This window comes from Dipodomys merriami, unplaced genomic scaffold (assembly GCF_024711535.1).
Source record: "Dipodomys merriami isolate MVZ:Mamm:240054 unplaced genomic scaffold, mDipMer1.0.p SCAF_55, whole genome shotgun sequence".
Taxonomy (NCBI): Eukaryota; Metazoa; Chordata; class Mammalia; order Rodentia; family Heteromyidae; genus Dipodomys; species Dipodomys merriami.
The window spans coordinates 8,639,654-8,654,371 of record NW_027206124.1 but is presented as its reverse complement, the minus strand read 5'-3'; the positions used below and the strand labels follow the sequence as shown (position 1 = coordinate 8,654,371).

The 14,718-nt window shown below is 46.0% G+C and overlaps 1 protein-coding gene across 1 annotated transcript in view; it reads left to right on the top strand.

The window, feature by feature from the left end:
* Tbc1d22a (TBC1 domain family member 22A) overlaps positions 1–14,718 on the top strand; it is a 305,311-nt gene that overhangs the window by 113,385 nt on the left and 177,208 nt on the right. Inside the window, exon 8 of the mRNA XM_069999815.1 lies at positions 2,606–2,720. Within this exon, the coding sequence (XP_069855916.1) occupies positions 2,606–2,720 (115 nt within the window). The remainder of the gene's footprint in view (positions 1–2,605; positions 2,721–14,718) is intronic.

The following is a 14,718-nucleotide window of genomic DNA, read 5'->3' as shown; positions in this document are numbered from 1 at the left end:
CCTTTTTGTGCTGTCTTTCCGAATGCGAGCTAATTAGGCAGTGGATTGGTTTGGCTTTGTGCTAGAAATCCTACCAGCCCCCAGAGCTGCCCCGTGGGGGCAGGGGAGAGGAGGGGAGCTGTGCTCACTGGAGAGGAGGGAGCAGGGAGCCTGTGGAGCTCAAGCCCAGTGTGCTGCTTGGTGTAACTGCCGGGGGCAGAGGTTGGTTCAGGGTCCTGGGGTACAGCCAGAGGGCAGCCTTCATCTTGGGGGCCAGGGATGGGTGCTCATTTTTTGGTGTCATCTCATTTCCTGAGGCCTAGGGTGGCTGCGGAATCAGTGAGTGATCCTCCACTCCCACAGTTGCCAGGCTCCATCTCTGCAGATAGAGTTCCTCCTCTTCTTCTTCCTCCTCCACTTCCTCCTCCACTCCTCCCTCCCTCCCTCCCTCCCTCTCTCCCTCCCTCCCTCCCTCCCTCCCTCCTCTCCCTTCCTCCCTCCTCTTCCTCCTTTCCTTTCCCTCCCTCACTCTCTCCTTCCCTCTCTCCCTCCCTCTCTTCTTGTGCTGGTCCTAGGGCTTGAACTCAGGGCCTAGGTGCTGTTCCTGGGCTTTTTTGGCACCCTACCACTTGAGCCATAGCTTCACATCTAGAATTTGGTGGCTAATTGGAGTCTTACAGACTTTCCTGTCTCAGATCTCAGCCTTCTGAGTCACCGGGATTACAGGTGTGAGCCACTGGCACTTGGCTGGTGGAACTCGTCTTAACTGTCATGGTGACATAGGTAGAGCATACCTGGCCTCTTCATGTGCCCCTAGCTTGCAGAGCCTTCATCTCTAAAGGCACAGCTGCCATTATAGGAAAGCAGTTATCAGTGCAGGGAGGAGGCAGTACTGCTCAAGGCGCTGTAGGAGCCCCTGCGACCTTAGGGCCAGAGAGGGAGACAGTGTCACTCTCCATGGGACCTCTCTGCTGTCAGCCTGCCAGCCTGCCTGCCCAGAAGTCGTTTGTCTCTTACACGTGAGCTACGAGTGCCTTTATTTATGTGGCACAAGGATTAAAAATGCATCATTAAAAATAGAATTCCATCTTGTCAAAAGAGATCAAGTAGAGTTAAAACTCAATAAGTTGACCTGTCTAATAGCTTTCCTTAGCTGGCAAAACATCTGAATGCTGAAGCTTTCCCATGATGCTCCTTGCAGTGCAGCCGCAGAGAGGCAGACACTGCATTCTAGAGGCCGGGGAAGCAGAGGCGGGGAGGGCAGAGGCCTGGGCAATGCCGTGGTGAGGGGAGATGGTGATCGCTGGTTGTCGTGTTCCTGGGGGGCTAGGCAGCCACCCGCTGCTGCCCGTCCAGGCCGCTGCTCTCCTGGGGCCCTGGCATCAGTTCTCACCGTGCCAGGGGAACCGGGTCACTGCCCTGATTTCAGGGTGGGGCTGACTCTAGAGTGCAGGGGGTCTGCGTCACGGTGCATATCCCCGCATACCCTGCGCAGACAGACGCTCGCCGTTTGCACACGTCTGTCTCTTCTCTGTGTGCCTCCCAGGGAGGGCAGGCCGCTCAGTCCCACTGCAGTGCTGCAGTGCTGGGCTGCGGAGGGCCAGTGAGTAGGGGTGTGTGTGGGTGTGTGAACATATGAACATTTCAGTTTCTGTGGCCAGAGGTCTAGGTGTGGCTCAGAGTCCCCTGCCAGGGGTGCCTTGTGCCTAGCCCAGGTGTTAGTGGGGATCATGGCCCCATCCGTGGTTCTGCAGGGAAAGATCCGCTGCCCCGTGGCGGTCGTCTCTGGGTGCTGGCCATGACGAGTCCTCTGGTAGGGACCTTCTCATGCTGTCAGGCGCTCAAGGCCGTCCCCAGCCACGCTGCCTGCTTGCTTTTTGCCATGCTGTGGTGGTGTCCTGTTTCCCCCTCCCAGGCCCCCCGAATACTCTGTCTGCTTTCATCTGTATCTCGGTGCCCACTGCCCGACTAGAAGCAACTGGATCCTCAGCGTTGAGGCTGGCATGCCCTCTTGGCCCCTCTGAGGCTGCTGTGTTAGGATGCCATGGCTGTGGTGTGGTGAGGGAAGTGAGAGAGGAGGAGGAAAGGTTACGGGAATATGCATTGGAGGAGGCTGGGGCAGCCCCTGGCCTAAGTGTGTCTTCGTGGGAGATGATAACTGCCAAGGGTTGAAAGAAACCTGTTTACCTCATAAGGGGAATTCAGAGCTTCCATTCTTCTATCTGTATTCCATCCATCTGTCATCCATCTGTCCATCCATCTCTCTACCACCCACTTGCCTCTCTAGCTGTCCACCACTAGGAAGTATCCCCGATAGGCCAGGTGCAAGGCACTGGCCCACCCACCATGTACCTGCAGAGCCTGGAGAGGACCCCTGGGCCGGCCACAGGGAGCTTGGGTGGTGGAATGGCAGAGATAGGAGTTGATGAAGTACCCCACAGGGCCCAGAGTCACTGAAGAGATTCTTGGACTTCTACAAAGAAATCAAACGATAGTTTTTGTGTTTGTGTTTTCATGCTAGGGATACTGAGTGAAAAATAACATGCATTTTTAGCATAAGAGTGAATGCATTTGAAGCTTCCTCTGTGTTTGTTTCTTGCTTCATTCCTGTTGTATTTTCTTTCAGATTTTTGAAAGAATCTTGTTCATATGGGCCATCCGTCACCCTGCCAGTGGATACGTGCAGGGGATAAATGACCTCGTCACTCCTTTCTTTGTGGTCTTCATTTGTGAGCACATAGGTAAGGGCCGATCACAGATATTAAACATGAACTTCCGTGGGCTTTGTCTGTTGATTTGCATAATTATACCAATATTGAAAATGGCTATTACATTTGATGGTAATGATAGAGTACTAATTTTAATCATTGATTCTATCTTTAAAAATGCCTTTAAATACTCATGCTCAACTTCTTTCATTGTTGTGATATAGTCACAATTTTAACGTCTGCTTTTTGATAATGGGTGAAGCGAAATGAATATATTTTGGAATTTGGTTTATTTCTAATTGCCACCAGAACACTGACTTTAATGGTTGAGAGTTAAATGGAAAGGTTAGGTTACTTTTAGGTGAACGCCTTGCTTACACTCTAAAAATTAAATTATGATATATTATCACTTCCTGTCTAGTAACATTTTCTTTTGTGACAGTATTAATTACATGAAAAATGACCAGATTCACAAAGATTTGGAAGGGGTTGTGCTGTTCATGGGTATTGTAAATTTCCCTTTTTTATATTAGAATAGGAAACTGTAATATGACATTCCTGGTTTAAAAATGGTTTAAGTTTTGTTGTTGTTGTTGTTGTTGTTGGTCATGGGGCTTGAACTCTGGGCCTAAGAGCTGTCCCTCAGCTCTTCAGCTCAAGGCAAGCGTTCTACCACTTGAGCCACTTTCAGTTTTCTGGTAGTTAATTGGAGGTAAGAGTCTCACAGACTTTCCTGCTCAGGCTGGCTTTGAACCGCAATCCTCAGATCTCTTAATAGCTAGGATGACAGGCATGAGCCACTGGTGCCCCGTGGTTGTTACCCCCATGTGTGGAACTGTGATGAAAGCCTAAAGGAGGTTTTACAGTGTTTGGTACTTGGTCATTTGGCCCTGTGTGCTTGGGCAGATCATCAAGGCAGGTAGGAGTGTGACGGAGGAGCATCTTCACCTCATGGTGGACAGGAAGGAGACAGAAGGGAGGGGCCTGCTTCAGTCTTGCTTCCTCCAGCTAGGTTCCATTTCCTAATAGCTCCACAACCTCCCAAATTAGTGCCACCAGCTGGAGACTAAGCATTCCACACATAGTCTGTTGGGGATATAACTCTGGTACTTGTCTTGGTGTTGGCTGGCTTCTGGGCAGTTACGACTTTGGCCATGTGAGTCTCCAGGCTGCTTTAGCTCCCTGCTATGGTAATCTGGAGAGCCTGGGTTCCTTAAGGCCAAATCATCCTCTGGGGGTGCGAGCATAAACATTCACTGGGCTTTATCGCAGTCCGCCTCACTTCATTTCCGTTTGTGATTTTATAGGAGGTCTTCTCATCACTAAGCAACTAATGAGAACCACCACTGCTTACCCCCTAATAGTCTCTTAAGTAGGGAGAGGCCGCTATCGAGAGCGCCCACATTCTGCCTCTCACCCCTCACTTGACAGCTAATGAAAATGCTCCTAATGATCCTGGAACAGTAGGACCTCTGTCAGTAGCCCTCAGAGTTGTTAATTGAAAGAAGACGTCAACTGAGATGTGATTAGAGAATTGATATTCTATGTTAAATAGACCATTTAATTGATGTGGTAAATAAGTTTGCCTTAACTACTTTACCACCAACTTAGGTTGTAAGACCCAGGCGGTTCTTCGTGCGTTTGCCTGAGTATTAGCAAGACAGGACAAGGGAAATGACTGTGACACTAATTGTCTGGTAGAAAGGACCACTGAAGAAAATGGAATTTGTGCTCTGCAAGTAGAGTTTTCTACTGGGCTTAGAGAGATGCTTCCTGCAATCTCTGCCACACACACATACACGTACACATGCAAGCATACACACACACACACACACACACACACACTCCACATCAGGTGTGCATACAGCATGCCAGGGTACACACACAAGAGCACACCACACGTTTAGTGCCTCCATCTGAGTGTTGTTTTGGAACATCTGTGTAAGTAGATCATTTACTTCTGGCAGTTGAAGTTATGTGGGCATTTTGAAGACTTTAGTCCTGGACTTTGGGGTGGGATTGGCGGATTGGTAGTCTTTGTAGGGCTTGTTTCCCAGGTCTGAGGAATGTTCATTCCTGTAGTCCAGGTCCACGTCTCATCATGTGAAATAGCCTTACAGTGGCCTTCATTGCTTCTGGGCTATGTTTGGTCATCCTGCAGCCCTCCATGGAGACTCTCATGGAAATGGCTCTCGCGAAGAGCACTGGACTGTGGGGATGATTTCTGGCCAACCCTGCAGACCCTGTCGGATTACCCTGGCCTGCTGCCACAGTGGCAAGCAGATGAACGGGGGATGTGGCCCCTGCCCCTTCGGAGCTCCTGGCAGTAGCGGGGAGGACAGATTTTAGGTGAGCAATTAAAAAGTTAATTAAAGCAATTAACGCTCCTGTTATCAGGAGGCAGCCCAGTGTGCGGTGGGAGCACATCCCAGCCTAGGGGTCAGAGGAGGCTGTGTGGACTAGGCCGCCTCTGCCTCTCACGAGGTGAGCCAGGCAGGGGAGGCAGTCTCGCAGCGCTACAGGAAAGCCAGACTGTGTGGAGGGAGGCAGTGCTGGCACTGCGTGGGGTGGAGGGGTGAAGGTGCTGGCTGGGGCAGCCTTCCTGGGTGAGTCAGAGTGAGACTCTGGGACCAGGCCGTCAGGAGGTGAGTCTCAGGAGTCCCTGCTCAGGCTCTTGCGTACACCAGGCACCACACTGAGCCACCAGCTAGAGTAGAGCTCCTAGAAAGGGGAGCGTTACTGAGCTCCTACTTTGTAGTCTTTATGGAGGGGGCCTCCCATGCTTTTATTACCCAAGTCTTCATGCCACTCCTGCCTGGAGGGTGGATGGCCTGCTGCCCTGGCCATCCCTGGGGTGGGGGAAGACTTTCATTTGAAGTTGAAATGTGGTAAACAATTCCATTTAACTGAAGGAAAAAGAGACCCCGTGGACGTGGGACTCAGGGAAGGGTCCTCAGAGATGCAGGCCAAGTGAGAATTGGACATCTCCCGGGAGTATGTGTTTGCTGTGTGTCCAGAGCTGTCCAAGCACAGCTGGCTCTGTGGGCGGCGAGGAAGCCTAGCGCGGAGTGGGCGACAGTGAGGCTGCAGGTGGAGGTACTCTCAGGAGCCCTGGCAGCAGGGGTCTGGCCTGTCAGCACTGCCTCTTAGAGACATCAGCGCCACGCTGTGTGACTCGAGTGAGGAGGGCCTGGGATAGAGGAAGGGCTCTCCACGAGTTCTAGGCAGCACTCCGTGGAGGGAGAGGGGCAGGAGGTGGATGGTGGTTCTGCCCAGGACCACACTGTCATGCCTGAGTGTTGGAAGGGAGCTCTGTGCAGAGGATGGACTGGAAATGGGCTTGGGTGCCGGAATTCTAGGTTGTAAGACCCAGCCAGGCTGAGGTGCTGCTCCAGGGTTTGTGCTTGTGCAGAGTGGTGGATATAGCTCCTGGGAATCACCAGTATGAGGATCTCACGGTAGGACTGTCACCGGCCCGAACAGTAGCAGCATCTGCCAGCCTCTTTCTTGTCACCTATCCCGTCTTCATCCAGTTACGGTGGTTACCACGCTAAAAGGAGCTTTACTGACATGTACACCAGGATTTTCAGGCACCTGCAGTGCGAAGTTTTGGAATAGTCACCATTTCATCTAGAATGTTCTTGCCATCCTCTGTGCCCATTAAAGGTCACCCCCTCTTTGTTCCTTCCTTGTGCTTGTTGGTGGCCCTGGGCAGCTCCTGCTCTGCTCTGATACTCTGTATCGTGGAATCATGGAACACGGGCCTTTGGTGCCAGGCTCTCCCACCTTGCATCCTGGTTCCCAGGTTCACCCCTGGTGTGATGTAGGCCAGTGCTTCTTTCCTTCCTAAGGCCAAATAACATTCCATTATATGGCTGTAGCCCATTTTATGTATCCAGCCATCAGTGACAGACATTGAAGTTGTTCCCAGTTTTTGGCCAGTAGGAATACTGTGCTCATGAATATTCCGGCATCAGCTTCTACGGGGTATGTGTCTTCGTTTCTCTTGGTCTTGTGGCTGGCAGGGGCATTGTGGGAATTCTATAGGCAACAGTGTGAGAAACTGACACACTTTTCCCAAGGGATGTCTCAGTTTCAGAGCTGGTCCACATCCTGATCAACACTTGTCTTCATTAAAGAAAAACAAAATTTGGATAATTGACTCCTTTTTTTTTCTTTTCTTTTTCTTTCTTTCTTTTTTTTTTTTTTGTCAGTCATGGGGCCTGAACTCTGCGCCTGGGCGCTGCCCCTCAGCTCTTCAGCTCAAGGCGAGTGCTCTACCACTTGAGCCACAGCACTACTTCTGGCTTTTTCTGCTCATGTGGTGCTGAGGAATCAAACCCAGGGCCTCATGCATGCAAGGCAAGCGCTCTACCACGGAGCCACCTTCCCAGCCCATAGATAATTGAATTGAAACGCTTTTCATTTGCATACAGTAGTTAAACAAGGAGGGGTGTTCATTGCGACATTTCTACTCATGTGTATAATACTCTAATCGGTTGTACTCCCCCTTCTCTCTTTCACATCTTCCCACTTTCCTGTAGAATTTCAACAGGTTTTATCATCCTGTTTGCACATGTGCAAACTCCTTGGACCGTATTTACCCTCATTCACGTGCCTTGTTAGCCTGGGCCCTTCCTGCCTGTTTCTGTTTTTACTTTTTACTTAAACTATTTTTTAAGACTTTGGTAAAACATGTTAGTTTAAGCATCTAGGATTCTACCTCCTACACTGTGAACAGGTGGAGCCCAGGTACTGAACATGTGAATATGGAGATCCTATTGTCTGTACAGATAAGTAAAACGTCGTGGTGTTTAGCGTGCCCAGGGGCTGATACCCGCAGTTCCCAGAGCAGGGTGCCCTTGCAGGAAGCAGTTCCTGTTCTTACAGGACGCTGTGCTTCAGACCTCATTGTCCTCTGTGGCAAACCAGACCTAGAGCGGAACATTTTCCCATGGCCAATAATGAAGAGCAATCTTGTGGTGATTGTGCCTTTACCTTTTAGGGAGATCTACGCATGGGTAGCTTTGCAGTGTCCCTCACCTGCCCGGCTCCTGATCGCTGACGTGTTCTGGTTTTTCCTCCTGTACCCTCTCTGAACCCAGGGCTGGCTTTTGCATGAAACAGACCCTGCCGAGAAGGGCTCAGCACAGCCCAGACCTGAACTGCATTGCCACAAAAAGATTCTACTTAGACAGCTTGGAAGCACACCTTTTTAGCTATTGCAGACTATAAGGAAGTGGGAGGGAAAACGTGGGAGCACCCGACAGCCACTGTTGAGAAGAGTGGATGTCTGGGACATTTCCTGGGGACACCTGGGAGGGGCCCTGCTCTTTCCCTCCCTGGGAGTAGAGATCGTGCTCTGCTGGGAGGGGCCTGCGCCCACCGGGGCTTTGCTCTAGTCCTGATGAGCCTTGGTATTAGATGTGGGAGCGGTGCGGGCCAAGCAGTGGATCTGGGCTCTTGCTCTCCTGCCCTGCGCTGGCCAGGCCTCCAAGCAGGCCTGGGCTGCTCCCGTGGGCTGCGGGTTGGAAGCAGAATTGCCGTCAGTTTCTTCCTGTCTTCAGGTGGCCCCGGTGCCTAGGCTCAGACCAGGAGCAAGGAGGGCTCAGATGGAGCCTAAGCTGTGGTTCTGTCTTGTCCTGGGCATTGGAGCACAGGCACGTGCTGTCTTGGAGTCTCTCTGGTTCTCAGGCTGCGCATCCCCATTAGTAGACTCGTGCAGGGCACTGGTGGCGGCCCGCAGTCCCTTGTGGATGGCAGCTATTTTGTCCTTCTGTCTTTTTCTGCTGTTGCAGTTGAGAGCATATTACATCTAACATTTGGTTTAATGTTTTTTTTTCTTCCTTTGCATCTACCAATATAAAGCAAGCTTTCCACTATGTTATTAAGAAATCTTGGTAAAGTTCATCTGTACCCCCTGCATATGATGTTCAATTGAGGTAATATAGCATAATTCATGAAAATGTCCCATTATTGTTGGATTTTTTTTAGTTTTTTTTCTCCCTGTAGGCATGGTATAATTCTTATGTAAAACCTGTACTTTCTAAACAGTGACAATCATTTTCCTTTTAAGAATGTTGAATTTGGTTTAAAATTAAGCAACATTATTCCATCACCTGTAGTCCACAATTTAAGCAAAATATGGTGTTTTAGTTCAAATAAATATTTTCAGCCTAGTGAAAAATAAAGAAGTATGTTTTTGTTCTTTTTTGATTCTGTGCTATTTCAATTTAGAAGTGATTGTGCCGGGCACTTTGGACTGCTATCTTGGGGTGATTGAATGCTAGTTGGGTGACATGGGAGGAATGATGAAGCTCAGATTTTGCAAGACAAAGAGTATTTCATGATTGGTTCTTACTGTCAGAATGTTTAATCTCAGATTGATTTGATTTTGTCTGTCATTTTCTTTTAAATTATGTTTGAAAGCAAAATATGGAAAGGGATTAGAATAAACAATGGATTTACTTAAGAACATTAAGACTATTTATTTTTATATACTTGTCTGTAAGTTGGAATCTCAAAAGTCTAGATTGTTTTAAATGTGTTTGTTTTGCCCAGAGAAGACATGTCAGCATGTGGCTCACGGGGCTGGAGCGCCGCTGTGCCTGCAATTAGTGCAGGCCTGGCATGGAGGTGAACTCCCGCCGCACTCCTCAGGACGTGCAAGGGACACACTGCAGGGAAGGAATCATCGGTAGTCAAAGTGAACCAGCCCTGCCATCTCCCCCTCCCTCTTCCCCTCTCCTTTCCCTTCCCCTTCTTCTCCCACCTCTCCTTTCCCCTTTCTACACTCCCTAGTTGTTATCAGCCAGTGAATGTGGTTTTGAGGGAGGACCGGCGAGGGAGGGTACGTTAAACGTTAGTTTGTTAGTTTCCTTTCCTTGCTTGCATTTCACTTTTACTTTGTTGCGTATTGGTTTACACATGTGTTGTGTTAACCCAGGTTGGAGCAAAGTACATCTTCTGCTGGTCTTCCTTGAGTGTTCCTCTCAGCGGAGGCACGTCAGGGGTCCACAGGTAACCTCAGAAACCTTGGAGCTTGGGTAAAGCAAGCTGCTTTGGTGGGTAGGGCGGGGGTGGGGGGGGCGTGGGTGGGACTGGGCGGTAAGGACCTGCAACACAGCTGGTGAACGACTAGAGTGGGACTGGCCCGTGGGCCCTGCAGTGCCCGTGTGTGGCCCCGCAGTGCCCGTGTGTGGCCCTGGCCTGGATGCATTTTCATTTGCTGGTTGTAAGGCACTTGCTAGTGACAAATTCAGACACAGCTCCGCACACAGGTGCTGTGACTAGAATGTTTAGCGGGTTTCCTGTGGCCCTTTTGTCTGTGTACAATTTTACATGATAGCTACAATGCTGTGTGCACATTTCAGTATTGTTTTCTGTTAAATTGCTAAACATTTTCCAAAGTCATTCAGCATTTTCACAACTTCCATTTTAAATAGTGTTGACACAGTACTTCTAGTAATGGGCAGAAAAACTAGGCAGAGGATCAACCAGAAGTGAAAGATTGAGCACTCCTGAAAACCAACCAGTTCTCACAGACCTGTGAGTGAGTCATACCTGATCCAGCACCACAGGAGACCTCTCCCCGGCAGGCCCATGGGACCGCCTCTGAGACAGAAGTATGCTGTGCTGGGCAAAGAGCCCACAGGAAACATGCAGAGCCACTCTTCTGTGCTGTGGCATTAAGTGAATCAGCGCTGTTTGAAGAAATATGTGGAAATTTTAGAACGTATCCCAAATAATCAAAAGATCAAAGCAGAAATCACAGGGACACAAGAGACAAAGCAGAAATCACAGGGAACACACTAGGAGATAAAGTGAAAACTGAGCACACCCAAACTTGTGGGCATGGGAGAGCATGTTTCAGCTGAACGACAGAGTTACGTAGGCATGCTGACTGTTAAGAAGATCTTAAATGGTAAGAGAACAAATTGAAGCCAGAATAAATGTAAGAAAACACTGAAGACTAGGACAGAAAGCAAGAAAATGATACACCTTTAGTTAGATTCACCAAAAGTGGAGGTGGGGAAAGTAAGCAAAGTACAAAAATGCTGGGTAATTTTGGAAACATGAAGCATCATGGGAATTCTGTGAATAACTACAAATTAGGTAATGTACTTGAAATGTAGGAATTCCTAGAAAGATACAAATTCTTAGGCCTGGATATGCGGGTTAATATATGATTAACATTCAGATCAGTAGCTCTTGAGGAGCAAATTATAGCCCATGCTGTGGGTAATCCTCATGTAATCAGTTGAAGGTCATGGCCAGAAACACTGGTTTCCTAAAAAATCTGGAATTCTTTTTTTTTTTTTTTAATTTTTTTATTGTAAAGATACTATACAGAGGGTTACAGTTACATGAGTGAGGTAATGAGTACACTTCCTCTTGAACATTGTTACCCCCTCCATTGTTTTCCCCCTACCATCCCCTCCCTCCCTCCCTTCCCCAAGGTTCTTTTTTTTTTTTTTTTTGATTGTGATTAAGTGATTACTTAATTTCCGGAAATTCACAGTATTGTGGAATAATGATGCTCATTTAAAGTCACAAGTTCATTCTAACTTTCCTGGAGCAAATTGACTATCACAGTCTGTAATATATAACGGTGCTCATATGTTATATACCATATATGTGATCAGCAGCATGGGGATATTTAGTAGTGGTTCAACCAGATGAGTGGGAGTTCTTTGTTTCTTAAGTCCTGTTAGTTTTGTCATATCACCTAACATTTTGGATTCATCATCCACTTATCAGGGAGACCATGTACTGTTTGTCTCTTCGTTCTTGGCTTACCTCGCTCAACATGATTCCTTCTAGCTCCATCCATTTCCCTGCAAATGCCATTATTTTGTCATTTCTAATGGCTGCATAATATTCCATTGTGTATAGATACCACAATTTTTGGATCCATTCATCTGTGGTGGGGCATCTAGGTTGTTTCCCTATCCTAGCTATTGCGAACAGTGCTGCAATAAACATAGAGGTGCACGTAAATCTGGAATTCTTAAGATTGCAACATAGAAATTCTGCTTGAGTTTCTGGTCTGTTGGCCTGTCCTACAGGTTTCAGATTTGCTGGTTCAATTAATTATATGACCTAGTTGTTTAAAATAAGATTCTCTTCACTTTCCCCATTCTCCATTTCTTGTTCTTCTCCCTCTTCCCTCTTTCTCTCCCTCTCCCTCACTTCCCATATATCTTATATGTATATGAGGTTGATTTAGAATTCTAAAAAATTCCCACAAAGGAAAGCCTAGACCATATATTTTCATTGCTGAATTTTGTCAAATATCTAGCAAACAATGAACATTATTCTTTCACAAAGTCTTCCAAAGATAAAAGGGGAAAGAACCATTTTTTTTTTGAAGTGCTGGGTATTGAGCCTATGAGCTCATGTTGGCTAGGCAATCACTACCATTGGAGCCACACTGCAGTCCCGAAGGAGCACCCCTAAAATTCATTTTACGAGGCCAAAACTCTCTTAATAACATGCAGCAACAAAATGTTTCTGTGAAAAGGCTATGACTAAAATCATAAGTAATGGGAAATACTGGATGATTCCTTACTAAGATCAGGAACAAAAATAATAATATTTGTTCTCTCCACTCCTGGTCCCAACTGTACTGGTTCCATTTATTGCAATTTAAGCATAAAAATGAAAAACACAACCAGAGTGAAATGAAATAAAGGTATCACTGTTCATAGATGAAGTGATCTTGTGTTAGTAAATCCTAAGGAATCTACCAAAAAACTTGAAAAGTTCAGTGAAATTTTAAGATGCAAGATTAAGGAAATAAATCAGTTGTATTTGTATATACTATAGGGAACAACTTGAAAATCATGGGTATAATTTAATTTAGCACCAGAATTTTCTCTCCCTGTGAAACTGCACATGGATCCCCTACCTTCGTTTTCCATGCAGGACTACAGGCGTCACCTGCAGTCACTCATCCAGGTGACTGACATACCTGGGGCAGTTACCTCCCCTTTCTCTGAGGTCACATCCTGAGCTACCCCTGTCATGCCTTCTTCAGACCGCAGGAGGTTCCCAGACTCTGAGGTCACACCAGCACCCTCCATGGCCAACTTCCTCCCCATCCTCTCCCCACGTGACCTCCAATCCTGCCAGAAGTCCTCTCTGTTCTCCATGACTGTACCACTTGTGGGCTGGCAGTTCAGGTACCTCTAATAAACTCTTTTCTGCCTGAATGACCATGTGGCAGTTCTTTTTGGCAAACCTTAGGATACTTAGGTATAAATTTAGCCAAAAAAAATCCAAAACATGTTGATGACAAGTACACATCATTATTGAAAGGAATTAAAGCCATCAGAATGATTGCTAGTGATTATAAAAATAGTTTCTGGCTAGACTATAGGCTTGGCTCAAGTGGTGAGCAAGAAAGCTGAATGAGAACACAGGATCCTGAGTTCAAGTCACAAGGCTTTCCAAAAAAAGAATTCTGATTCATGCTGACTTTTGCTTATAAGACTTGTATTTCAAGTAGTATTTGGAAAAAAGTAGCCTTTTCAAAATAACAAAAAGAAAGTAGGTTGAAACAATTTAAAAAACTCTAAAGAATAAATCAGAACACCAGTGCTTTTGAGACTATTCCACAAAATTGAAGAGGAAGGTACACTTCCAAACTCATTCTAAGGCCTTTATATTATGCCAGTACCAAAACTGGACAAGGACAAACCAACAAGAACATTATAAGGTCAATATCTTTGTTAAACATAGAAACACTCAATAAAATACTTGCAAACTGAATCCAACAATATATTAAAAAGATCTTGCATTATGGTTAAGTTGGATTCATTTCACAAATACAAGAATGGGTCAATATATGTAAGCTGATAAACATTACAGCATATAAATAGAATCAAGGAGAAAAATCATCCCAGTAGAGACAGAAAAAGCCATCATTCCTTTGTGATAAAAGCCCTAAAGAAACCAGATGTAAAGGGATCATGCCTTAATATAACAAAGGATATATACAAGATACCTATAGCCAACCTTATACTGAGGGGAAAACTGAAAGCATTTCCTCATAAAATCAGGAATGAGGCAAGGTTGTCTGCTGTCATCACTCTTCTTCAATACAGTACTTGAACTATTAGCCAGATAATAAGGCAAGATAAAAGAATAAAAGGAATATAAATATGAACTAAGTCCAATTGTCTTTGTTTGCAGATATACCATCTTATACTTAAAAGACTCAAAATACTCTACCAGAGATCCTGACTTGATAAACAATGTCAGCAAGGTAGCAGGATACAAAATCAACATACAGAAAATCAGTAGCTTTTCTCTCTATACATAGTAAGCTCACTGAAAAAGAAATCACCAAAACAGTCCCATTTACTGTAACCTTAAGAAACAACTTAGGCATAAACTTAACCAAACATGTTAAAGGCTTGTATGAAGAAAGAAACAGAAGACACTAGAATGTGGGAAAGATCTCTTATGTTTATGAGTCAGCATAATTAATACTGCTAAAGTATCATACTGCCAGAAGTGATATATGGATCTAATTCATCCCCCATTAAAAGTCCAGTGACATTCTTCACACAAATAGAAAAAACAGTCCTAAAATTCATATGGAAACACAAAAGGGCCTCTGTAGCTGAAGCAAACAGTATAAACAGCAATGCTGGCAGTATCATGATACCTGCTTTAAATTCTATTACAGAGCTATAGTAATAAAACCATCCCAGCACTGACATAAACAGAAGATCCAGAAATAAGTCCATATAGCCACAAGCATTTTTTTCTTAACCAAGGTGCCGGTAAGTACTCAAAAATCTGGATATCCACATGTAGAAGACTAAAACTAGATCCTTATCCATCACCTGGAACAATGGTGAACTCAAACTAGACCTTCTTAATGTATGACCTGAAACCTTGAAACTACAAAAGGCACAGAGGAAATACTCTTTCTTAATGGGATTCTAGTAGCTAAGGAAAGGAGAGCAAGAATTGACAAATGGGATTGTATCAAAGTAAAATACTTCTGCAAAAAAAAAAA